This window comes from Tursiops truncatus, chromosome 6 (genome assembly GCF_011762595.2).
Source record: "Tursiops truncatus isolate mTurTru1 chromosome 6, mTurTru1.mat.Y, whole genome shotgun sequence".
NCBI classification, from domain to species: Eukaryota; Metazoa; Chordata; class Mammalia; order Artiodactyla; family Delphinidae; genus Tursiops; species Tursiops truncatus.
Window position 1 is genome coordinate 6,026,765 of NC_047039.1, and position 26,789 is coordinate 6,053,553.

The window sequence follows — 26,789 nt, forward strand, 5'->3', positions numbered from 1 at the left end:
TGCCACCTGCTTTTGCATAACGGTTTGGCCCTTACTCCTTTTCTACTAACCCTTTTCTAAACATGAACGTTCGCATTTGCAAATCTAGAAAAATAGAAAGCTTTTAAAAAAATTTTAAAAGGCTTTTAATTTCATTGTCAGCAGCTCTCAAATCCAGTTATGCATTGCAATAGACCCTAAGGTGTTAGCAGAGATAACTTTAAAAAATAAGTTTAGGTCAGACCTTAGAAGTTTAAAAACTAACTAAAACCCTGCCTCTCTCAAGGATTATTGTCATTTATCAGTAGCATAATGGAGTTGCTAATACGTCCTCTTCAAATGCTTGGAATTCGAAATGAGACCCGTTATCAGCAGTCAGTGGAGGCCTAACAAATCATCCCAGAATTTTGGGGTTTTCCAACAGCAAACCTTTCGTTGGCCCACAGCTCTGAGGCGCAGAAATTTAGACTCAGCTGTACCGAATGGCTCTTCCGCTGCTCTCCCCTCACAGGATGAACAACACGGGATGAACAACTCATCCCAACGTCAGCATCCAAGCCAGCATCCTGGGAAACCCCTCCATCCCTAGCAGAGCAGAACAGTTGGCACCCTGTGCCTGGGGCCCCTCACGTGGCAGCAGCCCTCTGGTGGCTCACTTGGATCCTAATGGCCTAGGACAGTCTCACTTACAAATCTTTTAGTCGGTGCCCGGTGTCAGCTAGGCCAAGTACCTGCAACAGGCTAGCCCAGGCTTCTTGAAGCAGCAGGAGAAAGTGCCAGTCCCAGTGGACCAGGCTTGACCAGACCTAACACATCTGAGATTCACACGTGGTTCACTGCGTGACTTTTAGAGTCCACCTTCTACTTGGTGAGTCAAAGAAACCCTCACTCCTAGGATACAGTCCAAGAACAGTTGTCTCTAAGAAAGAAAAGCAGAAAATCTCTGCTGCTGTTTTTGCTGCTGCCGCTATGTTTTTAAATTAATTTTTATTGGAGTATAGTTGACTTACAATGTTGTGTTAGTTTCTGCTGTACAGCAGAGTGAATCTGTTATACGTACACATATATCCACTTTTTTTTAGATTCTTTTCCCACATAGGTCATTACAGAGTACTGCGTAGAGTTCCCTGTGCTATACAGGAGATCCTTATTAGTTATCTGTTTCATATATAGTAGTGTGTATATGTCAATCCCAATCTCACAATTTATCCCTCCCCCCCTTTCCCCCTTGCTACTATGAAACTCTTAGAGGAAAACATAGGCAGAACACTCTTTGACATAAATCACAGCAAGATCTTTTTCAATCCACCTCCTAGAGTAATGAAAATAAAAACAAAAATAACCAAATGGGACCTAATTAAACTTAAAAGCTTTTGCATAGCAAAGGAAACCATAAACAAACAATAAAAAACAACCTTCAGAATGGGAGAAAATATTTGCAAATGAAGCAACCAAAAAGGGATTAATCTCCAAAATATACAAATGGCTCATGCAGCTCCGTATCAAACAAACAACCCAATGAAAAAATGGGTGGAATATCTAAATAGACGTTTCTCCAAACAAGACATACAGATGGCCAAGAAGCATCTGTATGATGAAAAAAGATGAAAAGCTGCTCAACATCAGTAATCATTAGAGAAACGCAAATCAAAACTACAATGAGGTATCACCTCACACCAGTCAGAATGGCCATCAACAAAGTCTATAAACAGATGCTGGAGAGGGTGTGGAGAAAAGGGAACCCTCCTGCACTGTTGGTGGGAATGTAAATTGGTGCAGCCACTATGGAGAACAGTATGGAGTTTCCTTAAAAAACTAAAAATAGAGCCACCATATGACCCAGCAATCCCAATACTGGGCATATATCTGGAGAAAACCATAATTCGAAAAGGCACATGTACCACAATGTTCATTGCAGCACTATTTACAATAGCCAGGACATGGAAGCAACCTAAGTGTCCATCAACAGAGGAAAGGATAAAGAAGATGTGGTATATATACAATGGAATACTACTCATCCTTAAAAAAAAGAATGAACTAATGCCATTTGCAGCAACATGGATGGACGTAGGGAGTGTCATACTGAATGGAGTAAATCAGACAAAGACAAATATATGATATCACTTATATGTGGAATCTGAAAAACAGGGTACAAATGAACTTATTTACAAAACAGAAATAGAGTCACAGATGTAGAGAACAAACTTATGATGCTATTTTTTTTTAAGTGTCAAGCCCTGCAGTCTGTGCAGCCTGTGGAAGAAGGAAGAAGGGCAGTGATGTTGAGACACAGAGGCCAGTCCGGTGGCCGTAGGGCCTCCTCAGACAGCGGACGGCAGAGGGGAAGAGCCTCAGGTGACTCACCTTGGCTGGCTCAGGATAGAGGCACTAAGTGTTATACCTCATTACTTATACAATCCTTTCAGCTTACATGTTAGCAGGGCCATCTCTCCCTTTATATAACCATAGTCCCCAGGTAGACGCTCGTAGCTTCCTGTGATTGGAATCAAACTTTCCCTCCGTTGCAACATCCTGGCCTCCAAAGAGGCTTCTTTCTCCCAGCTCAGGACCCACTTCGTTCTTTGCCCCTGGAGTCACCACCTCCTTGCATAACAGACGGTCACATTCCTCCCTCAGCCATATAATCCCTATTACACAATAAACAGTAAGATAATTATAGCCCAAAATACCTTTTTAAAGATGAATGATACCAATGAATTTATCAGGAGTTATTTCGCCACTCTTTCCCAAATTCTAATGTAAGTAATGATCTAATACTTAAAAGAACAAACTTGTTAGAAAAGATGTGTTGTTTTAATCTGCAGTATCCTTTTCAATTGAATCCTAGTTGAAGATAATTATATTTTAGCTGTAATTTTTCTGGGTCACAGGCTAACTAAAAATTTCTAGTTACATAATTGAAAATTATGTGGTTCATCTCTATGTTGATTGGCTTTGCTTGATGGAGTCCTGAGGGAAATCGTGCCATTTCATTTCTGATCAAATTCACATTTGAACCCCCATGTCCAGAATTCTCACTGATGCCACTAAAATGAAAGGAAATTGAGAACCGGATCTCTAAAAGACCAAATGGAAGTTTTCCTTTGGGTTTTTGGACCTAGGATTTACTTGTCAATTTAAAAAATAAATTTGAATGTATATTTATCTTTCAATAGGATTTTTTTAAACTCTTCTGACCCCTAGGGAACACACGAGATGTATTAAATTTTGAAATAAACACTTTCTGGAGATGAGAGAAAGTAGACAAAAATATTCTGGAAAAAGATGGTTTATTAAAACACCATTTTTTCACATATGCGGAAAGAGTCCACATGTGAAATAGAGAATATTAGGAAAACGAGCAACGCTGTGGGAATCACAGCGTGAGGCTACCAGCATTAAGAACTATATCCTGGTTTAGCAAAGACAACCAAGTACACACCTGAAAATGAGAACATGAGGAGTTTTTCTCTGGTACCAAATAAGAATGGTTCTAGGACACTTTTACATTATTGACTCTTGAACTTAAAGTCAGTAAAATTTGGAATATAAAAATTAATGTAGAAAAGCAAACTAGTCTACCACTAGTAAAAAGGAAAGCATATTTGTTACCTGTTCAATAATAGCCTTAATGTAAAATAGAAAATTGATTTCCATTAAGTATTCAGAACAGACACATTTCGATGGCCCGAAGAATAAAGAATCTTCAATAGAAATATATTGCTTTGTGGTTATATTAATTTTAAAAGGCATCCCAAAGATGACAGGTGTTTTTTTAATAGCAAAACCCAAAACCTGATTTGTGACATTACATGAGCAATACTCATGAAGTTCATTAATATGTTAAAAGTTACACAGACACAGAGCCCAGTAAAACATTGCCTACAGTGGGTTAACATTCCCAGGGGAACAAAACCAGTAAGAGTATTTTGGAAGAAATCAAGGAATGTGAAGATAAATAAATTAGAGATGGCGGGAAATGGGGCCAGTGGGGAGGGTTTCAGGCAATTAGTATTATACGTAAAATGGAAACAGAGAATAGAAGAACATGCTGAAAGTTATCAAGGCCCTTCTTCATTTCCTCTGAGGAGAAAATAATGTGACACATAAACATCTTTTAATCTATGAAGAACAAAGCCACCCTTCTCTTGATGTCACTGCAACATTGCACAAGAGTTAACTCATATCTGTGTGATGGGGTGTGGATTTCAACCCACAAACCCAGATGTGCATGACACAGCACAGTATTAACTTTTCTTCAGAACTACTTAAATCCAACTCTAATTCCCTGCACAAAAGTAGCAGGAAGTTCAGTCACCCTTACGAGGGGTGGCGGTCACCAGAATCCAACGAGGCCGATCGATCAGACTTGCCCCGATCACAGCCGCCGGTTCACAGGGGTTGCCACCCAGACCCCTATAGCCCAAGCCACTTGGTTTCGAATCCAGCAGTTCTGCCAATTCGAAGCGGGATAAAGTTTGTCAAGGCCAAGAGTCGTGGTGAGCAGGAGGCGTTATCCTCCCTGCGTGTGCCACACGGGAGGCCTTGCCATTATCCGGGAGCGCCTGCACAGGGCAGGGTGGGGGGCTCCGTCACCCCAGGACCTGGCAGCTCTTTGGGGGCGTCTACCTTCTCGCCCTCTCTCTCCCCTCTCCTGGCATCATGCATGATCTCAGGCTGGGAAAGGTGGGAATCAGAAGGGGCAGCTTAGATGAGTTTTTGAGTAGCTGCTTCTCGCCAAGCCACAAAAAGGAGTGAGGGTGAGAGCCCTGGTTTGCTCTGTGCTTGAAATGAGAAGGGTGGTGGCAATCCAAGGGAAAGGATAAATACCAATTAATTTATGGATAAGTGGTGTTGCACTGACATTGCCTATGTCGTGGACCAGCTGGGATTCTTAGCACTCGTCCTGCACAGCCCAGGGGCGGCTGCCAAACATCACCCCCCCTAATGCTCTGGCCTCGGCAGCACTGGCCTCCTTCCTTGTCTTGTTACTCTTCTCCTTCCCAACACGGGACCTTTGTGTACCTTCCTCCTTAGCCTCAAATCCATCCTTTACTCTTCTTTCTTTCCTTTCTGAAAAATTCATTACCTTGTGGAAGTTTTCAACAACTCCTCTCCAAATATTGTCATGAAAATGACATGTCCTTGGCGATTTTGACCCGTAGACAGAAGGATACTAATATTTCATGGTAGATCTGTAATTTCTTGGTAGGATCGCTACTTTTATCTGACGCTCCTCTTATTTGATCAGACTCTAAATCATCGTGTTTGGACTGGTACGAAACTTGAACTAAAGGGTCAGGTTAGGACGCACTTTATGATGAACTTTTAACTTCCAGAAGTGGAAAGGTAAAGCAATTTTTATAGTTTTGCTCTTCATAAAAAACCAGGATATTAAATTCTAGGAATTCCTCCTAAAGATTTACTCACACACGTGGAAATGATGGACAACATTATTTACTGTAGAAGTTAAAATACTGAAAATGATCTAAATGTTCAGCAAAATAAATATACATCTATATGCATAATGGGATAATGAGCAAATGTTAAAAAACAGAACAAGGAAGCTCTTTTCAATATGGCATGATCATTAAAATATTTTAAGGAGTTTTTAAAAAAACTAGGTAAAGGACACTATATGTAGCATGCAATCATTTTCATAGAAGAGGAAGAAAAATAAGATATATTTGTATTTGCTTATATGAGCATGAAATATCTCTGGAAGGATGCCTAAGAAAAAATCATGGCTGGTTGTGATGAGAAAAATAGTGGCAGGGGATAGAAGCAGGAGCAAGATATTTTATAAATATATGAATATATTATCTATTCAAACTAATTAAACATTTTAAAATGTTCTAAAATAAAGATTAGTGGGTGGATCTGCAGACTTCCACATCTGAACAAGATGGAGTAATATGGGCCAGATTTACCCTCCCACCTGAAAAAAACAAATAAAATACATGAAACAGTGGTTTTCAAGACACTTGACAATGAAGGACATTGATCCCTGAGAGATGGGAAACACTAAGGTGAGGCCTAGAATCGCCCCAGCTTACTGACTTGAGAGAGTCTCCAGGTTGTGGTATAAGGAAGGGGAGCCCAGGTGGGACCAGCCTGAGTTGATGTGGAGCTGAGTCTGGGGAGAACAGGGCAGCTAGAATTTCAAGGGCAGAACACCACAGAAGAGAGCCATATGGGAGGGAGCCCCAAGATCTGCAGTGGGTACCCCCTGAGTACTCAGCAGAAGACTGATGAGAGCATGTGTGCAAAGAAACTACCCAAGACTAGGAAAGGCACCACTAGAAAGAATTAGAAGTAACAGTGCCCAGAACACACCCAAGGCTGGGAAGAGTGTCTGTTCCCACCAGCCAGACTGAACGACCTGATGATTGGCAGGAGGTTGAGTAGAGCACACAGAAGGGTCTTGCGTTAAGGGTGTGAATAATTTGTAGATTATGCATTGCTCCAGACTGCCTAATAAATCTTAAGAGCAAAACCCAAAAGGGTCAAACTACCTCCAAGTAATGTAATTGCATCCTAGAACAAAGCTCAAAAATGTTCAGAATATCCAGCTCCCCAAAAGTTCTATATCTCAATGAAAAATATATTAGGCAGGCAAAGAAGCACCAATACATAGCCCATAATGAATGGGTAATTCAATGAACTGAAGTTGTGAACTAAGAATTAAGAGACAAGGACAATTAGATGGTCATTATAACAGTATTCTATAAATTCAAAAAGTTAAGTAGAGACATGTGAGATATAAAAAGACCAAAATTAAAATCCTAAAGGTGGAAAAAAAATGTGTGAGATTAAAAATGTTTTGATGTTGATGGGATTATCAACAGACCAGACTTTACAAAATAAAAAAAAAAAGATTAGTGAACTTGAAGATATAACAACAGAAACTATCCAAAATGAAACAAAAAAGAGAGTTTTTAAAAATGAAGGAAGTGTATAAATGGACACTCTGGAGGATATAAAAGAAAGGTAAGAACAGAAAGAATATTGGAAGAAATAATGGTCCAAAACTGTCCAAATTTCATGAAAACTATGCCTACAAATCCAAGACACTCAAGTCTTATTAAGCACAAGAAACTGTACCAAGAAAACCATATATCATGTGTCACATCATAATAGCTCAAATTCAATGACATAGAGATCTTAAAAGCAGCCAGAGGGAAAAAAGACTTATTGTATACAGAAAAACAGAGATAAAGATAACACATTTCTCATGAGAAACAATACCAGTGAGAAGACAGTGAGTAATATCTTTAGAGGATTAAAAGAAAAATGCTGTTAACTTGGTATTCTATAGCCAACAAGAATATCTTTCTTAAAATGTAGACATGCAAAGAATGAAAGACTTCATCACCAACACACTCCCACTACAAGAAATGTTGAAGAAAGTACTTTAGGCAGAAGGATAGAAATCTGAATCTACACAAAAGAATGAAGAAAACAGAAATGGTGTTCATAACAATATAATTTCATATATATATATATAAAATTTTATTATTTAAATTTTTTAAAAGATAATTGAGTGCTTAAACAAAAATAATTATGATATGATCTGAGATTCATAACATATGTAAAAGTAAAATGTATGGCCCACAAGGTACAAACATAGGGGAAATAGAAACAAAAGGATTTTATCAAAAGGTTCTTATAAAATATCACTGGAAGGTAAACTGATAAAAAATAAAGATGTATGACAGAAACCACTACAGCAACCACTAAAAAGGGAAAACAAGGAGTTTTCATTAAGTCAAAAAAAGATACTAAATGAAATCATGAAAAATATTCAATTAATCAAAAAGATAGGAAAAGGAAACAATAGATGGGACAAATAGAAAGCAGATTATAGATTTGAACCTGATTACATGAATAATAGTATTAAAAGGAAGTGATCTCAACAACACGGGGTGGGAGGGGGAAGCTGGGGCAAAGTGAGAGAGTGGCATGGACATATATACACTACCAAATGTAAAATGGATGGCTAGTGGGAAGCAGCCGCATAGCACAGGGAGATCAGCTCGGTGCTTTGCGATGACCTAGAGGGATGGGATAGGGAGGATGGCAGGGAGGCTCAAGAGGGAGGGGATATGGGGACATACGTATGCATATGGCTGATTCACTTTGTTGCACAACAGAAACTAACACAGTACTGTGAAGCAATTATATTCCAATACATCTATTAGAAAAAAAAAAGAACAGTGATCTCAACAACCCAATGAAAGGCAGAGATTTTTAACAGCAAGATGCAACTATAAGCAGCCCACAAGAAAACGACTTTAAATACAGACACAAATAGTTTAAAAAGTAAAGTAAAAAGATATAAAATGTATAAATAGTAGTGTTCAGATAGTACAAATCTAAAGAAAGCTGAAACGGCTATATTAATAGCCAAGCAAAATCAATGTCTGAGCAAAGACTATTACCAGAGATGATAAAAGTCATTTTGTAATGAGAATGAGGTCAATTCATCAAGAGCACATAACATTCATAAACATTTATGCATTTAACAGAGCTACAAAATGCATGAAGCAAAAAACTGATAGAACAGCAAAAAGAAATAAACAAATCCAGAATTATAGTCATAGATTTCAATATCCCTCTCAGTAATTGATACAATGAGGAGACACAAAATCAATAAGAATATAGAAGAATAGAACAACACTATCAACCGACTTGACCTAATCAATATATGGACCGCTCTACTCAATGGCAACAGAATACATTCTGATAGACCACATTCTGAGCCATTAAAAAATCCCAATTGGGGCTTCCCTGGTGGCGCAGTGGTTGAGAGTCCGCCTGCCGATGCAGGGGACACGGGTTCGTGCCCCGCATGCCACAGAGTGGCTGGGCCCATGAGCCATGGCCGCTGAGCCTGTGCGTCCGGAGCCTGTGCTCTGCAACGGGAGAGGCCACAACAGTGAGAGGCCCGCGTACCGAAAAAAAAAAAAAAAAAAAAAAACCCAATAAATTTAAAAGAATTTAAGTCATACAAAGTGTATTCTCTGACCACAATGGAATTACATGAAAATCGATAACAGAAAGATCTCCAAAAATTCCCAAATAGCTGGAAATTAAATTACACATTTTTATATAACCCATAGGTCACAAAAAGAAAACAAAAGGGAAAACTGGGAGTATTTTGAACATAATGAAGATGAGAACACCACATATTTTTCACAGGATTCTGCTAAAGCAGTACTTGAGGGAGATTTATAGTACTAAATAGCTATATTAGGAAAAAAAAGTCTCAAATCAATAATATCAGCTTCCACCCTAAGTAACCAGAAAAAGAAGAGAAAATGAAACACAAAGTAAGTAGAATAATTAAACTAATAAAGACCAAGGAGAAATCAGTGAAATATAAAACTGAAAAACAATAGAGAAAATCAATATAACCAAAAGCTAATTCCTTAAGCAGATCAATAATATTGATAAACCTCTAGCCAGACTGACTAGGAAAAAAGAGAGAAATAACATAAATACGCTCAACATCATTAATTGTTATGGAAATGCAAAATAAAACCACAATAAATACCGCTATGCCGCTGATATAGTGACTAAACTTCAAAAGACTGCCCATATCGAGTATTTGAGCATGGGTAGCAGTTGGAATTCAAACACTGCTGGCGGAAATATAAAGTTACAACCTTTCTGGCAAAGAGTTTTGCAGTTTCTTAAAAGTTTAAGCCCACACCTACCATATGATTTAGTCATTCCACTCCTAGGCATTTCCTCAAGAGAAATGAAAGCATATGTCCACACAGAGATTAGTACACAAAACTCATAGCAGCTTTATTTGTAATAACCTCAAACTGGAAACAAACCAAATGTTCATCAGTGGGTGAATGGATAATCAAACTGTTGTATAGTCATGCAAATGGAATACTACTCAGCAATAAAAAAGGAAGAAACTGTTAACACATGCTGCAACAAGGGTGAGTCTCGGAATAATGATGCTGAATGAAAGAAGCCAGACCCTCCCAAAGAAGAACACATACTGTATGATTCCATTTATAGAGAATTCTAGACAATGCAAACTAATCTGTAGTGACAGAGATCAGTGATGTCCAAGCGGAAGGGAATGAGGAGAGGGTCAGGAGGGAGAGATTACAATGAGGAAACTTTGTTGGGGTGATAGATGTGTTCCTTTCTCTTGAATATGGTGACTGCTGCACAGGGATATTCATAAGTCAAAATCTATCAGATTGTCCACTTAAAATATTTGCATTTCATCGTATGTCAACTATACCTCAATTACGGTGTTCAAAAGATTAATGGACAAATATAAGTAAATACACGAACAAATAAAAAGTTTGTTTCTTACCAGCCATTCACACTAGTCAAAACAGGAAGCACTCATTTATCTGGAGCTTGGCAAAAACATCAATGAAGGTCAAGAGGCCTGTTTGAATTTGTTTTATTATGCCTCAAATTAACTAAAAATATACTCCATGGTGAGTTTTTTATAAACTCATTAAGAAAACAAGATATTAAGACCTCAGACCTCCCAAAAGGCAAGGAACCCCCCACGTACCTGGTTAGGGCAAAAGAAAAAACTAAACAGAGACAAAAGGATAGGGACGGGTCCTGCACCAGCGGGAGAGAGCTGTGAAGGAGGAAAAGTGTCCACACACTAGGAAGCCCCTTCGCGGGTGGAGACTTCGGGAGGCGGAGTGGGGGAGCTTGGGAGCCGCGGAGGAGAGCACAGCAACAGGGGTGCGGAGGGCAAAGCGGACAGATTCCAGCGCAGAGGATCGGGCCGACCGGCACTCACCAGCCGAGAGGCTTGTCTGCTCGCCCGCCGGGGCAGGCGGGACTGGGAGCTGAGGCTCCGGCTTTTGTCGGAGCGCCGGGAGAGGACTGAGGTTGGCGGCGTGAACACAGCCTGCAGGGCGTTGGTGCGCCGCGGCTGGCCGGGAGAGAGTCCGGGGAGGGGTCTGGACCTGCCGAAGAGGCAAGAGACTTTTACGTCCCTCTTTGTTTCCTGGTGCACGAGGGGAGGGGATTGAGAGCGCTGCTTGAGAGAGCTCCAGGGACGGGCGCAAGCCGCGGCTGGGAGTGCGGAGCCCAGAGACGGACATGGGACGCTAAGGCCGCTGCTGCCGCCGCCAGGAGGCCTGTGTGCGAACACAGGTCACTAGCCACACGCCCTTCCGGGGAGCCTGTGCAGCCCGCCACTGCCAGGGTCCCGCGATCCAGGGACGGCTCCCCCGGGAGAACGCACGGCGCGCCTCAGGCTGCAACGTCACGCCGGCCTCTGACGCCGCAGGCCCGCCCCGCACTCCGTGACCCTCCCTACCCACCGGCCTGGGTGAGCCAGAGCCTCCGAATCAGCGGCTCCTTTAACCCCGTCCTGTCTGAGCAAAGAACAGACGCCCTCCGGCGACCTACACGCACAGGCGGGGCCAAATCCAAAGCTGAGCCCCTGGGAGCTGTGAGAACAAAGAAGAGAAAGGGAAATCTCTCCCAGCAGCCTCAGAAGCAGCGGATTAAAGCTCCACAATCAACTTGATATACCCTGCATCTGTGGAATACCTGAATAGACAACGAATCATCCCAAATTAAGGAGCCCTGTGGATGAAAGGCTCTTGGTGCTGCAGCCAGGAGTCAGTGCTGTGCCTCTGAGGTGGGAGAGCCAACTTCAGGACACTGGTCCACAAGAGGCCTCCCAGCTGCACATAATATCAAACAGCAAAAATCTCCAAGAGATCTCCATCTCAATGCCAGCACCCAGCTTCACTGCAAGCTACAGTGCTGGACATCCTATGCCAAACAACTAGCAAGACAGGAACACAACCCCACCCATTAGCAGAGAGGCTGCCCAAAATCATAATAAGTCTACAGACGCCCCAAAACACACCACCAGACGTGGACCTGCCCACCAGAAAGACAAGATCCAGCCTCATCCACCAGAACACAGGCACTAGTCCCCTCCACCAGGAAGCCTACACAACCCACTGAACCAACCTTAGCCACTGGGGACAGACACAAAAAATAACAGGAACTACGAACCTTCAGCCTGCAAAAAAGGAGACCCCAAACACAGTAAGATAAGCAAAATGAAAAGACAGAAAAACACACAGCAGATGAAGGAGCAAGATAAAAACCCACCAGACCTAACAAATGAAGAGGAAATAGGCAGTCTACCTGAAAGAGAATTCAGAATAATGATAGTAAGGTTGATCCGAAATCTTGGAGATAGAATGCACAATAGAATGGACAAATTGCAAGAATCAGTTAACAAGGACCTAGAAGAACTAAAGATGAAACAAGCAACGATGAACAACACAATAAATGAAATTAAAAGTACTCTAGATGGGATCAATAGCAGAATAACTGAGGCAGAAGAACGGATAAGTGACCTGGAAGATAAAATAGTGAAAATAACTACTGCAGAGCAGAATAAAGAAAAAAGAATGAAAAGAACTGAGGACAGTCTCAGAGACCTCTGGGACAACATTAAACGCACCAACATTCGAATTATAGGGGTTCCAGAAGAAGAAGAGAAAAAGAAAGGGACTGAGAAAATATTTGAAGAGATTATAGTTGAAAACTTCCCTAATATGGGAAAGGAAATAGTTAATCAAGTCCAGGAAGCATAGAGAGTCCCATACAGGATAAATCCAAGGAGAAATACGCCAAGACACATATTAATCAAACTGTCAAAAATTAAATACAAAGAAAACATATTAAAAGCAGCAAGGGAAAAACAACAAATAACACACAAGGGAATCCCCATAAGGTTAACAGCTGATCTTTCAGCAGAAACTCTGCAAGCCAGAAGGGAGTGGCAGGACATATTGAAAGTGTTGAAGGAGAAAAACCTGCAACCAAGATTACTCTACCCAGCAAGGATCTCATTCAGATTTGATGGAGAAATTAAAACCTTTACAGACAAGCAAAAGCTGAGAGAGTTCAGCACCACCAAACCAGCTCTACAACAACTGCTAAAGGAACTTCTCTAGGCAAGAAACATAAAAGAAGAAAAGGACCTACAATAACGAACCCAAAACAATTAAGAAAATGGGAATAGGAACACACATATCGATAATTACCTTAAATGTAAATGGACTAAATGCTCCGACCAAAACACACAGATTGGCTGAATGGATACAAAAACAAGACCCATATATTTGCTGTCTACAAGAGACCCACTTCAGACCTAGAGACACATACAGACTGAAAGTAAGGGGATGGAAAAAGGTTTTTCATGCAAATGGAAACCAGAAGAAAGCTGGAGTAGCAATTCTCATATCAGACAAAATAGACTTTAAAACAAAGACTATTAGAAGAGACAAAGAAGGACACTACATAATGATCAAGGGATCGATCCAAGACGAAGATATAACAATTGTAAATATTTATGCACCCAACATAGGTGCACCTCAATACATAAGGCAAATACTGACAACCATAAAAGGGGAAATCGACAGTAACACATTCATAGTAGGGGACTTTAACACCCCACTTTCACCAATGGACAGATCATCCAAAATGAAAATAAATAAGGAAACACAAGCTTTAAATGATACATTAAACAAGATGGAGTTAATTGATATTTATAGGACATTCCATCCAAAAACAACAGAATACACATTTTTCTCAAGTGCTCATGGAACATTCTCCAGGATAGATCATATCTTGGGTCACAAATCAAGCCTTGGTAAATTTAAGAAAATTGAAATTGTATCAAGTATCTTTTCTGACCACAACGCCATGAGACTAGATATCAATTACAGGAAAAGATCTGTAAAAAATACAAACACATGGAGGCTAAACAATACACTACTTAATAATGAAGTGATCACTGAAGAAATCAAAGAGGAAATCAAAAAATACCTAGAAACAAATGACAATGGAGACACAACGACCCAAAACCTGTGGGATGCAGCAAAAGCAGTTCTAAGGGGGAAGTTTACAGCAATACAAGCCCACCTTAAGAAGCAGGAAACATCTCGAATAAACAACCTAACCTTGCACCTCAAGCAATTAGAGAAAGAAGAACAAAAAAACCCCAAAGCTAGCAGAAGGAAAGAAATCATAAAACTCAGATCAGAAATAAATGAAAAAGAAATGAAGAAAACAATAGCAAAGATCAATAAAACTAAAAGCTGGTTCTTTGAGAAGATAAACAAAATAGATAAACCACTAGCCAGACTCATCAAGAAAAAAAGGGAGAAGACTCAAATCAATAGAATTAGAAATGAAAAAGGAGAGGTAACAACTGACACTGCAGAAATAAAAGAGATCATGAGAGATTACTACAAGCAACTCTATGCCAATAAAATGGACAATCTGGAAGAAATGGACAAATTCTTAGAAATGCACAACCTGCCAAGACTGAATCAGGAAGAAATAGAAAATATGAACAGACCAATCACAAGCACTGAAATTGAAACTGTGATTAAAAATCTTCCAACAAAGAAAAGCCCAGGACCAGATGGCTTCACAGGCGAATTCTATCAAACATTTAGAGATGAGCTAACACCTATCCTTCTCAAACTCTTCCAAAATATAGCAGAGGGAGGAACACTCCCAAACTCCTTCTACGAGGCCACCATCACCTTGATACCAAAACCAGACAAGGATGTCACAAAGAAAGAAAACTACAGGCCAATATCACTGATGAACATAGATGCAAAAATCCTCAACAAAATACTAGCAAACAGAATCCAACAGCACATTAAAAGGATCATACACCATGATCAAGTGGGGTTTATTCCAGGAATGCAAGGATTCTTCAATATACGCAAATCTATCAGTGTGATAAACCATATTAACAAACTGAAGGAGAAAAACCGTATGATCATCTCAATAGATGCAGAGAAAGCTTTTGACAAAATTCAACACCCATTTATGATAAAAACCCTGCAGAAAGTAGGCATAGAGGGAACTTTCCTCAACATAATAAAGGCCATATATGACAAGCCCACAGCAAACATCATCCTCAATGGTGAAAAATTGAAAGCATTTCCACTAAGATCAGGAACAAGACAAGGTTGCCCACTCTCACCACTCTTATTCAACATAGTTTTGGAAGTTTTAGCCACAGCAATCAGAGAAGAAAAGGAAATAAAAGGAATCCAAATCGGAAAAGAAGAAGTAAAGCTGTCACTGTTTGCAGATGACATGATCCTATACATAGAGAACCCTAAAGATGCTACCAGAAAACTACTAGAGCTAATCAATGAATTTGGTAAAGTGGCAGGATACAAAATTAATGCACAGAAATCTCTGGCATTCCTATATACTAATGATGAAAAATCTGAAAGTGAAATCAAGAAAACACTCCCATTTACCATTGCAACAAAAAGAATAAAATATCTAGGAATAAACCTACCTAAGGAGACTAAAGATCTGTATGCAGAAAATTATAAGACACTGATGAAAGAAATTAAAGATGATACAAATAGATGGAGAGACATACCATGTTCTTGGATTGGAAGAATCAACATTGTGAAAATGACTCTACTACCCAAAGCAATCTATAGATTCAATGCAATCCCTATCAAACTACCACTGGCATTTTTCACAGAACTAGAACAAAAAATTTTGCAATTTGTATGGAAACACAAAAGACCCCGAATAGCCAAAGCAATCTTGAGAACGAAAGAAGGAACTGGAGGAATCAGGCTCCCTGACTTCAGACTATACTACAAAGCTACAGTTATCAAGACGGTATGGTACTGGCACAAAAACAGAAAGATAGATCAATGGAACAGGATAGAAAGCCCAGAGATAAACCCACGCACATATGGTCACCTTATCTTTGACAAAGGAGGCAGAAATGTACAGTGGAGAAAGGACAGCCTATTCAATAAGTGGTGCTGGGAAAACTGGACAGCTACATGTAAAAGTGTGAGATTAGATCACTCCCTAACACCATACACAAAAATAAGCTCAAAATGGATTAAAGACCTAAATGTAAGGCCAGAAACTATCAAACTCTTCGAGGAAAACATAGGCAGAACACTCTATGACATAAATCACAGCAAGGTCCTTTTTGACCCACCTCCTAGAGAAATGGAAATAAAAACAAAAGTAAACAAATGGGACCTAATGAAACTTAAAAGCTTTTGCGCAGCAAAGGAAACCATAAAGAAGACCAAAAGATGACCCTCACAATGGGAGAAATTATTTGCAAATGAAGCAACCGACAAAGGATTAATCTCCAAAATTTATAAGCAGCTCATGCAGCTTAATAACAAAAAACAAACAACCCAATCCAAAAATGGGCAGAAGACCTAAATAGACATTTCTCCAAAGAAGATATACAGAGTGCCAACAAACACATGAAAGAATGCTCAACATCACTAATCATTAGAGAAATGCAAATCAAAACTACAATGAGATATCATCTCACACCAGTCAGAATGGCCATCATCAAAAAATCTAGAAACAATAAATGCTGGAGAGGGTGTGGAGAAAAGGGAACCCTCTTACACTGTTGGTGGGAATGTAAATTGATACAGCCACTGTGGAGAACAGTATGGAGGTTCCTTAAAAAGCTACAAATAGAACTACCATATGACCCAGCAATCCCACTACTGGGCATATGCCCTGAGAAAACCATAATTCAAAAAGAGTCATGTACCAAAATGTTCATTGCAGCTCTATTTACAATAGCCCAGAGATGGAAACAACCTAAGTGTCCATCATCGGATGAATGGATAAAGAAGATGTGGCACATATATACAATGGAATATTACTCAGCCATAAAAAGAGACGAAATTGAGCTATTTGTAATGAGGTGGATAGACCTAGAGTCTGTCATACAGAGTGAAGTAAGTCAGAAAGAGAGAGACAAATACCGTATGCTAACACATATATATGGAATTTTAAAAAAAAAATGACATGAAAAACCTAGGGGTGAAACAGGAATAAAGACACAGACTTAGTAGAGAATGGACTTGAGGCTATGGGGAGGGGGAAGGGTAAACGGTGACAAAGCGATAAAGAGGCATGGACATATATACACTACCAAACGTAAGGTAGATAGCTAGTGGGAAGCAGCCGCATAGCACAGGGAGATCAGCTCGGTGCTTTGTGACCGCCTGGAGGGGTGGGATAGGGAGGGGGAGGGAGGGAGACGCAAGCGGGAAGAGATATGGGAATATATGTATATATATAACTGATTCATTTTGTTGTGAAGCTGAAACTAACATACCATTGTAAAGCAATTATACTCCAATGAAGATGTTAAAAAAAAAAAAAAGAAAACAAGATATTGTGTTCCCAACAAATTATTTACAATTAAAAAAATCCATCTAGAACTTTCTCTTGCCGGATATTTATACTAGTTCTATATCTACGATAATTCTAGTTGGGAGATTCATTCTGCACAGTGGAAGTTCGGTTGCACTCTGGTCTCATGCTTTACACAATCAAATGAGAATATATTGGTAGGACTTAAGATCTTTCTATTTGTGGTTCAGATCGAATAGGATTGCCTATTTCTGATTGCTTATGCCCAAGCCCTGTGGAATCAAAAAAACTCTCACAAAAACTCTCTTGACCGAGTGTGTTTTTACAGATTTGCTTGGTCTGCATCAGGTGTTCTCTAATTGTTTTATGTCCATATTTCTGTAGTTGTCTCTCTTCACCTCCTAAACATTGAAACAGAAACGGTGTTGCAGTAAAGAATTCAAAGGCTTTGAAATCAGGGGACCTGGTCCAGCCGCAGCACCACCGCATCCTGGTGCCACCCTTGGGCGCTGGGCCCTACCTTTTTCTGCCTGTTTCTCCCAGTAGCACACAGGGAGGATATACCCAGGGCTGCTGTGAGGATTAATCAAGGCAACTGGACAAGGCTGTCAGCCGAGAGCCCAACACATAGTGAACATTCAAAATCACAAGAGTGGACTTCCCTGGTGGTCCAATGGTTAAGACTCTGCCCTTCCACTGCAGGGGGAACAGGTTCGGAGAAGTAAGATCCCTGCATGCCGTGCGGCCAAAGTAATAATAATAATAACACAAAAGCTGCCTTTGAACTGCAAAAAAATTTAAGGCAGGGTCCAATGATTATAAATTATAGCATTACATAGCAACATGACTGCAATATATCCTAGCGACAGCAGAAAGTCTAAAAATCAGTATTTGATCAAAAAGAATATTTACTAGAAGGTAGACTTAAAAAGTACATAATTAAAGCGAAAAGACCCAGTTTAAATTCCAACTTTGGCACATTAATAGCTGGTTGGTTATTTTATTCTGACAATCTCGTAGTCTGTAAAATGGACATGACCTGGAAATAGTAGGTGTTTGCTGAATACATACTGAGAGATTAAATCAAAGATATGGTCTACAACCATGTTTTCTATACTTTCATCTGTCTGATAGCATAAGATCTCTTTGAGGAAAAGCCATAGAACTGATGGATTTTCCCAATATATCAGACACTGGTCGTCATGTACTTCTCTCTGATGACAAACATGGAGCCATTGTGTGGCTCCACGGGGCACTAGTGGCTTTAGAGCCTGAACTGTGAAGTTCAAAGCTCAAGGGGGTTCCAGGAGCGATCAGAGACCTAGTGTGAACTCATGTCCACTCACAGAAAACCCGAACTGAAAAGCCCCCTGCAGTGAACACTGAGACTTAAAGTTTGCTTTTTTTTTTCCCCCAAGCAAAATGCCATGTTCCCTGATGTTCATAGCTGTTTAAAGATTATTTTATTCCTTTCACAGGTCTCCCGTTATGGCTGGAGGTCTCTTTGCTGTGGATCGCAAATGGTTTTGGGAGTTGGGGGGCTATGACCCAGGTTTGGAAATCTGGGGAGGAGAGCAATATGAAATCTCTTTCAAGGTAAGCCCTCAGCACCCTTCTCACACTAGGTTGGCATCATTTTGACCATTCTAATAGAATGGCGTCATTTCGTTTTGTGACCTCCTATGTTGCAAATTAACAATGAAAATAGACATGTCATTTTCCCACCTCAGCTTTTGGATGAGAGAAGCTACTTCCTTCTGATGTTTCTGTGAGACGTAGTCATGCCATAAAAGAAACACAGATGAGAAAGAATTCAAAATCCCACTTGCAGGGGGCAACTGTGGTGTGCCAGCACTTCTGCCACCCCGCTGGTACTGCATTCCTTCTCAGGCACCTAGAACATACAGACAGAGGCATGAAGGTGAAAGAAATGGAATTACTGGAGCGTTTGCCCATTGTGTTTGTTCTCGAAATAATACTCCACCTTTTGCTTGTAACCACTATTCCACAATTTCAATAACAGAAGAGTACTTTTAAATTCTGTAATAATCTAAATGGGAAAAGAATTTGAAAAAGAATAGATACCTGTATATGTATAACTGAATCACTTTACTGTACACCTGAAACTAACACAACATTGTTAATCAACTATGCTCCAGTATAAAACAAAAATTAAATAAATACAATATGAATGACAAATTAAAGCTATTCTTTATATAATTCCAAAACAAGTGAGTTTTTTATTTTTATCTGAAGTTGCCCAGGTTTCCACTTGTTTTGACCATAAGTACTCACAAAAATTATACTTTATTACATATATATACATTCATATATTATATATATACATATAGGATATATGCAAGTATATGATAGAATATCAAATTTCAAGGTTTGTAAATGAAAAAAATTTTACCACAGCACGTGAAGACCAGATAACCAAAGCAAAATAAACTGTGCAAAAGGATTTTTTTTCCTTTATCATTGTCATTATTCATATCGAAGATATAGTGATTCTTGCAAGATTTATCATACAGAAATCTCACTAAATAAATCAGCTTTCCTAAATTACCTCTGTTATAAAATCAAATCAATTCTTGGTAAGAAAATAAAGTGCATCCTGAATATAGTAAAAGTCAAACTTAATAATCCAGCTAAACTTTTTGAATTTATGCATAAAAGAAATTGACAAAACTGGTTTTTATTTAACTGTAACAACTACATTCTATGTGTTAGCAGAAACAGTATGTTGTCCCCAAAGTGTCATAAAATAAATATTCCAAAGAGAAACTCAGGAGACACGATTGCAGGCTTCAGGACATCTAGAATTTTCCATCTCACTGCTGGCAATAAGCCTTGAAATACTATTTATTAAATTAGTGCTTTTCTTTTTTACCATCACTGAAACACACCTAATTTCACATCTACGTTACTTTTTTCTTAAACTTTGTATACATACATTTACTCCATTTATTTAATGGTATGTGATGTACAGATGCTAGGCCAAGTGCTTTATATAATTTAAAATCACAACTCAGAGAAGTGGGTATTATTCCATTTTATAGATGAAGAAACTGAGACTTAAAGTTTTAAAATTTTTAGATTAAATTTTTTAAGTTTTAAAGATTAAATAAACTACCCAGTGTCACTTAGGGATTAAAATTCTCCACCTCTACTTAACTGCAGAGAATATAGAAACTTAAAATTGTCTGTTCACTCAAGGCATACCTACCAACACCATTCCAGAGTTCACGGTTAACCTTTTGATCTCTACCTAACGGTTCCTCTCACTGAACAGAGGTGAGTATCCTCATTATACCCTAAGAGCATAGCAGCAAACTTTGTACTGACCCTGGCAAAATACTACTGATTATCAGATATGGGCCAAAGTTGGGTGCAAGTTTACAGTAATACCTTCCACTGGAAAAACAGAATATTGCATTTGACTCCAGCAATAAGGAAAATAGGCATCGCTCTATTTGCAATATCATCAGAAGTTAAAGAATGCTTTTTACTTCTCATGGTTCAAGATTTTTTTTTTGTTAGATTCTCTTCATTCACGAATTCTTTAACTTTAAAATGCTATTAAGAATATCTGCATTCTACAAATAATAAATGCTGGAGAGGGTGTGGAGAAAAGGGAATCCTCTTGCACTGTTGGTGGGAATGTAAATTGATGCAGCCCCTATGGAGAACAGTATGGAGGTTCCTTAAAAAACTAAAAATAGAGTTTCCATATGACCCAGCAATCCCCCTCCTGGGCATATATCCAAACAAAACTATAATTTGAAAAGATAAACGGACACCTATATTCATAGCAGCACTATTTACAATAGCGAAGACATGGAGATAACCTAAATGTCTATCAGTAGATGAATGGATAAAGAAGATGTGTACATATATATAATGGAATATTACTCAGCCATAAAAAAGAATGAAATGATGCTATTTGCAGCAACATGGATGAACGCAGAGATCATCATACTAAGTGAAGTCAGTCAGAAAGAGAAAGGCAAACACCATAGGATATCACTTATATGTGGAATCTAAAATATGACACAAATGAACTTATTTATGAAACAGAAATAGACTCACAGACATAGAAAACAAACTACCGAACGGGTAAGGGGGGATAAATTCGGAATTTGGGATTAACATATACACACTACTATATATAAGATAGATAAACAACAAGGACCTACTGTATAGCACAGGGAACTATATTCAATTTCTTACAATAACCTATATTAGAAAAGAATCTGAAAATACATATATATATAAAACTGAATCACCTAAAACACCGTAAATCAACTATACTTCAATTTTTCTTAAAAATTGTTTAATAAGAAAAAACAGAAAAAGAAAATCTGTAGTAAGCAGGAGATACCTGGCTTAGAATAATAAACTGGGTGTGGATAAAAGTACTGTGGGAAGGCTGGAGCGTTTGCAGAATGGACATTTGCATTCTAAATCACAAAGGTATTTTCTAAGACCAATATAAACTTGAACCTCTCATTTCTCTGTCACTTGTATCTATTGCTTCTCTTCGGGGTGACCTAAGATTTTATTACCCCATTTTCTCTTTCTCAGTTATCTGTCATTCTGAAGGATATAATTGGAATGCAGCCCTGTCGTCTTTGTCTAGAAACCATGGCAACAGAGCTAGAGGTTCAGGACTAAATTGCCCCAGGTTGTTTGATTGAAATGACAGATCCTTTGGCAACAGCTATATCTTACAGGGTCCCATTTCAGACACATCTCTCCGTTCTTCCCGCTATTGTGTGCTGACCTTGGGGTTCCTGTCCCTCCCTATTAGGATTTGTAACATGAGGGGGACACCCTCAAGCAGGATTAGGTAGAATTTGCATGGAAGATGAAGAATTTTCTCCATACGAGAGAAATTGAAAGAACTGTCCACAAATAGCTGTGTTCAAAGGTATTAAAAAGTCAAAGAAAGATGGAATGTCTGCATTTTGGGACACAGTCCATAAATTGCGATTAATTTTACACTGTAAAGCACGGTCAGATATACACTGGTCAGCCCTTCATGTTTGAGAGTATGTACGGATAACTGAGAATTTACTAGTCTATTTCACACCATAATATAGAAATTGTTTCAAGTCTGAAACTTAGAAGCTCTAATTCAAAAGATTTCTGTCTGTGGTTGTTATCAGGCATCTTTGCTTGCTGTTTGCATTTCAACCAAAGAATCATTTCACTGATGTTTATGACAAGATTCCATGGCTGAATGAAAATATTTCCAGAAAACTCTGCTTTATATCAAGGGCTGAGTTTTTGGTCAGACGGGATTTGGCTAAGAGGGCTCCTCAATTGCCTGTCTCTGTAAATATCTTGCCTTCCTTTTTCTAACATCTGACTAGGCGAGTGGATTTCATGCCATCACATAGAAACCAACACAGCGTAATTTTCAGGAGTCCATCAAGGAAAAGGGCTCTCTAGAGAAATGATCTCTCTGCACCGAGCCCAGTCTTCAACCTCTTTTAATATGAATCTGAATTGTCACGTGGCCCAGAATTATCCAGCTGCCTCTCAAACGTTGCTAGGTTAGCCAGCTGCCAGGAAGGAGAAAGCACCATTCACTCAGTCACTCAACAAGTTTTACTGAGCATCTAATTTACACCAGGCAGGGTTCCAGGTACTCAATTTGGAGCTGCATCTGGAAACAAAGAGGAAACCAAGACAGACTACAGAGTGTTACATGAGAGAGACAACCCTCCTTTAAACGGTGTGTGCCACTTAAGTTACTGAAACAGTGTTAACACCGTTATGGATCTCTGATTGCCCAGAGTGTGTTTTTTTTGTGTGTGTGTGTTGTTTTTTTGTTTTTGTTTTTGTTTTGCGATGTGCAGGCCTCTCACTGTTGTGGCCTCTCCCGTTGCGGAGCACAGGCTCAGCGGCCATGGCTCATGGGCCCAGCTGCTCCGCATGTGGGATCTTCCCGGACCGGGGCACGAACCCGTGTCCCCTGCATCAGCAGGCGGACTCAACCACTGCGCCACCAGGGAAGCCCCACAGTGCATTTTTACCCATTCCCCAAAGATCAAAGTCCAAATGTTAGCATTTTCAGAAGAAAACTCTTCCCAGAAAATAAAAGTGAACAATAAACACGAATTAGTCACCCACATGATTTAGAATGAAGCCCAGGGACTCTATTCCACAAAAATCCTCTGGCATGAGACATAAAACTTAAATCTGCATAGAAGAGCATTAAATTTGGTTTGTCCTTTTCCACGCCCAGGAGCGTAACAACACGGTCCCACCTTGGTCCAATATTTCCTGGGCCATCTTTTGTCTGGGGAGAGCTTGTGACCTCCAGCCTCAGCTGTGCAGAAACCTTCAGCGCTCCAGGTGACGTGAATCTGAGCACCATATGTCCTAGAGCGAGTCTAATAAGTCTGGAAGCCCCACGGCCTATCTGAAATCACTCGTAATGGATTGAAACACCCCACGCAACCACCTTTGTTACGTGCTCTCGTCCTTCCCATGTGTTAAGCTTACGGTTCAGACATGTAAGGAAATTTTAACTTACCTCTCACAGTCTTTCAGCCCTTACCAGTCACTAACTCATTCAACCGGCATTTATTTATCGATTACAATGTGCCAACTCTGGGCTAAGTTCTTGAGGTTCCAAGATAAATGTGAGAAAGATTCTCTCCAGTAGAATTCATCCCAATTTCTCACTATTGTTTGGAACATATTTTATTTCCATATTCACAGTAATAGTTTAGGAACATATTCAGGAAGCTCTTCACCAGCCTCCCTCCCTCTCCTCTTTCAACTGATCTCCATTTTTTTATTCATTTATTCCCTGAGTCGCTTTATTTTCCCCTCCTAAAAGTTCACAGTGACTCCTAAGGACCCCACAAATCACAAATCAGATTAGCATATGAATCATAAACCAGGGAACTTTCTCTCAACCATCTGCCTCAGCTAACCATCTCCAGCTACACTGCCAAACCAACTTAAGTAGTGTTTTCCTTTCCTTCCCAGAAAAGAGGGAAACACAAACATCCATCACTGTCCCTATTTATTGCAGAGATTTTAACTAAACAGACTCTGATGAAATTTTTCCTGAAGATTTTAGTCATCCCCTCTAAAATATTAATCAGGAACCTTCACCATGAGTCCGTGTACTGTGCAAGCTAGACTCCGCAGAAAAATGCAAAGGAAGCCCAGCAGAAGCCTTCTTCGGATCAAGTACAATTGAGATGAATATTTCACCCATTAAACATAAACATCAATGAAAGCAGAAAAGCACAAGAAAACCTACGTTAAGAATCTCCTCTTAAGTCTAACACACAAATGGACATTATTCACCAATCTTCTAATGCAAGAGAGGCCAAAGCTGTCCCTTCTGCCTTTGGGTCCTCGGATTGGGATAAACTAGAGATGCATGGACCACATCCACATTGTATCCATCATGAGTCCCAGCTTGGGCTCCTCTAAATTGGAATGAGAACCTAAAGACACTTGGAAGCTATGTTCACGCAGTCATAGAATCCTTCCGGTTTTTTATGGGTTTACCCAGTCCTTTAGTGTTACTTTGCTCACATCTAATTTGACAGCAATTTGTAAACAACTCCATCTTTCAAACTCCTCAACTTAGTTTTGACACGAACAACAATTCTTTTCATAACAGTATTTCACCAATTCAAGTGATATTTCATTAAATTACATAATTACAATTTTTAAAAACTAGCACAATCCCCTTTGGGAAGAAATGCACTGCCTTTGAGATACACACGTAACTTAACAATTGTGAGCCAGGAGTTCTAGGTGTATTCGATGTAGCCTGTATTCGGCATAGATCCACCATAATATAAATGCCATTCAATACGTTTACAGAGAGACTAGACAGGGATGTTTCACACAGTAAATTGAATAGAGATTCAGACCTTGCTGTCGAAAACTCTCAGTCTCATAAGTGGCAGGAAAAGCTCATGTAGCACAGGCAGCTGCATTGCTGACTTTGCACAGAGGCAAATCACCCGGCTTATTGGGCTCAGGTCTGGGGCGAGGCTCTCCCCTCTGGGCCTCATCCCTGCCCAGGTGCCCCAGTCTCCTGCCCTCTGTCCAGGGGACTTACAGGTACCCAGGTTGCTGAGTGGCCAGGGTCTTATAGGGATGAGTCAGGGCAGGGGGGCAGCCTTGGTGACCTTTCTCCTGTCTCTTCCACTCTTGTGCGCTGGTCCTACGGACCAGTTCCCACTCCTGTTTGCTAGTGGTCACTTCTGTTCCCTTCCCTCAAGCCCAATCTCGTGTAGTCTCTCTAAACTGAAAAAAAAAAATCAGTCCTACAAGAAGCCTCTGGGGTTTCCTTGAATCTTGGCGTCTACGTGGCTGGGGGTAGGGAAGAAAATGCTCCCCAAGGAAGAATAGAAGATGGAAAACACAGTGAACAAAGGGAATACTTAAGTTTTAATCCTGCCACATACAAATAAACATTTCAGCTCAAAGAGACTAAAACATACCTGAGATTTTACTAGACAGCATCCGTTTATTTTGTACCCCTTTATGACTTTCAAAATCTTTACATGGAGCTCCCTGTGTCCCAAAGTCCTGGCCATTCTAGTCCTCCTATGGTGGTAATAACTATTATTTGGTCCTTTAACAAGGGAAAGTAATGACTTAGCATCTAAAGGTCACAGAATTAAATTTGTTATTCCATTCAACACTAACGCAAGGTAAAATATAATTTCGATTTCATAATTGCAAAGGCAGGCCATTACCTAGTTAATACCAAAGCAAGGAGCAGAATTGGGGTTCGCCCGCAAAACCATTAGGCTAATTTCTCTTAGCCGGAAAAAGTAGAAGACTTTATGCCCTGATGCACAAGTGGCTACTGTCATTCTCTGAAACCACTTTTAAAAAGAAATAAAGGGGGGCTTCGCTGGTGGCGCAGTGGTTGAGAGTCCACCTGCTAATGCAGGGGACACGGGTTCGTCCCCCGGTCTGGGAAGATCCCACATGCCGCAGAGCGGCTGGGCCTGTGAGCCATGGCCGCTGAGCCTGCACGTCCGGAGCCTGTTACTCCGCAATGGGAGAGGCCACAACAGTGAGAGGCCTGCGTACCGCAAAAAAAAAAAAAAAAAGAAATGTAGGCTCTTCCCAACGGGAATTTTTATTAAATATGAGGGCTGACAACTCTTGTTATTATTTAATGTAAAATTTAACTTTTTACTGTCTTCAAAATGCAATGGTTATTCAATAAGGATTGCATATACATGATAGAGACTAATTGTTGAGTACCGAACACTCAGCTCTTTATTCAATCAAACAAGATAACAGCCATCAATTTACAATTGTTATAGCTCAGGAAACTGTATAGTCTAGAGCTTAACCTCATTACAGAGCTTCTCAAGAACAAACACGGATTTCATTTATTTGTACTTAGAAAATCAAAATACACCCACTAAATTAGCTAAATTTAAAGTTTCCCTACACAGTATGAAGCTATCAAAAAAATTTCATGTGTATTTATAGTTCAACAATTGAATGTTATACAATTACAATTGTTATACAATTTACACTTTTAAACTGGAAAAGAAAGGTCTGTTCTTAGAGAT

The 26,789-nt window shown here is 39.7% G+C and overlaps 1 protein-coding gene across 1 annotated transcript in view; it reads left to right on the forward strand.

The window, feature by feature from the left end:
• GALNTL6 (polypeptide N-acetylgalactosaminyltransferase like 6) overlaps positions 1 to 26,789 on the forward strand; it is a 1,145,577-nt gene that overhangs the window by 1,018,870 nt on the left and 99,918 nt on the right. Inside the window, exon 7 of the mRNA XM_033857546.2 lies at positions 18,684 to 18,801. Within this exon, the coding sequence (XP_033713437.1) occupies positions 18,684 to 18,801 (118 nt within the window). The remainder of the gene's footprint in view (positions 1 to 18,683; positions 18,802 to 26,789) is intronic.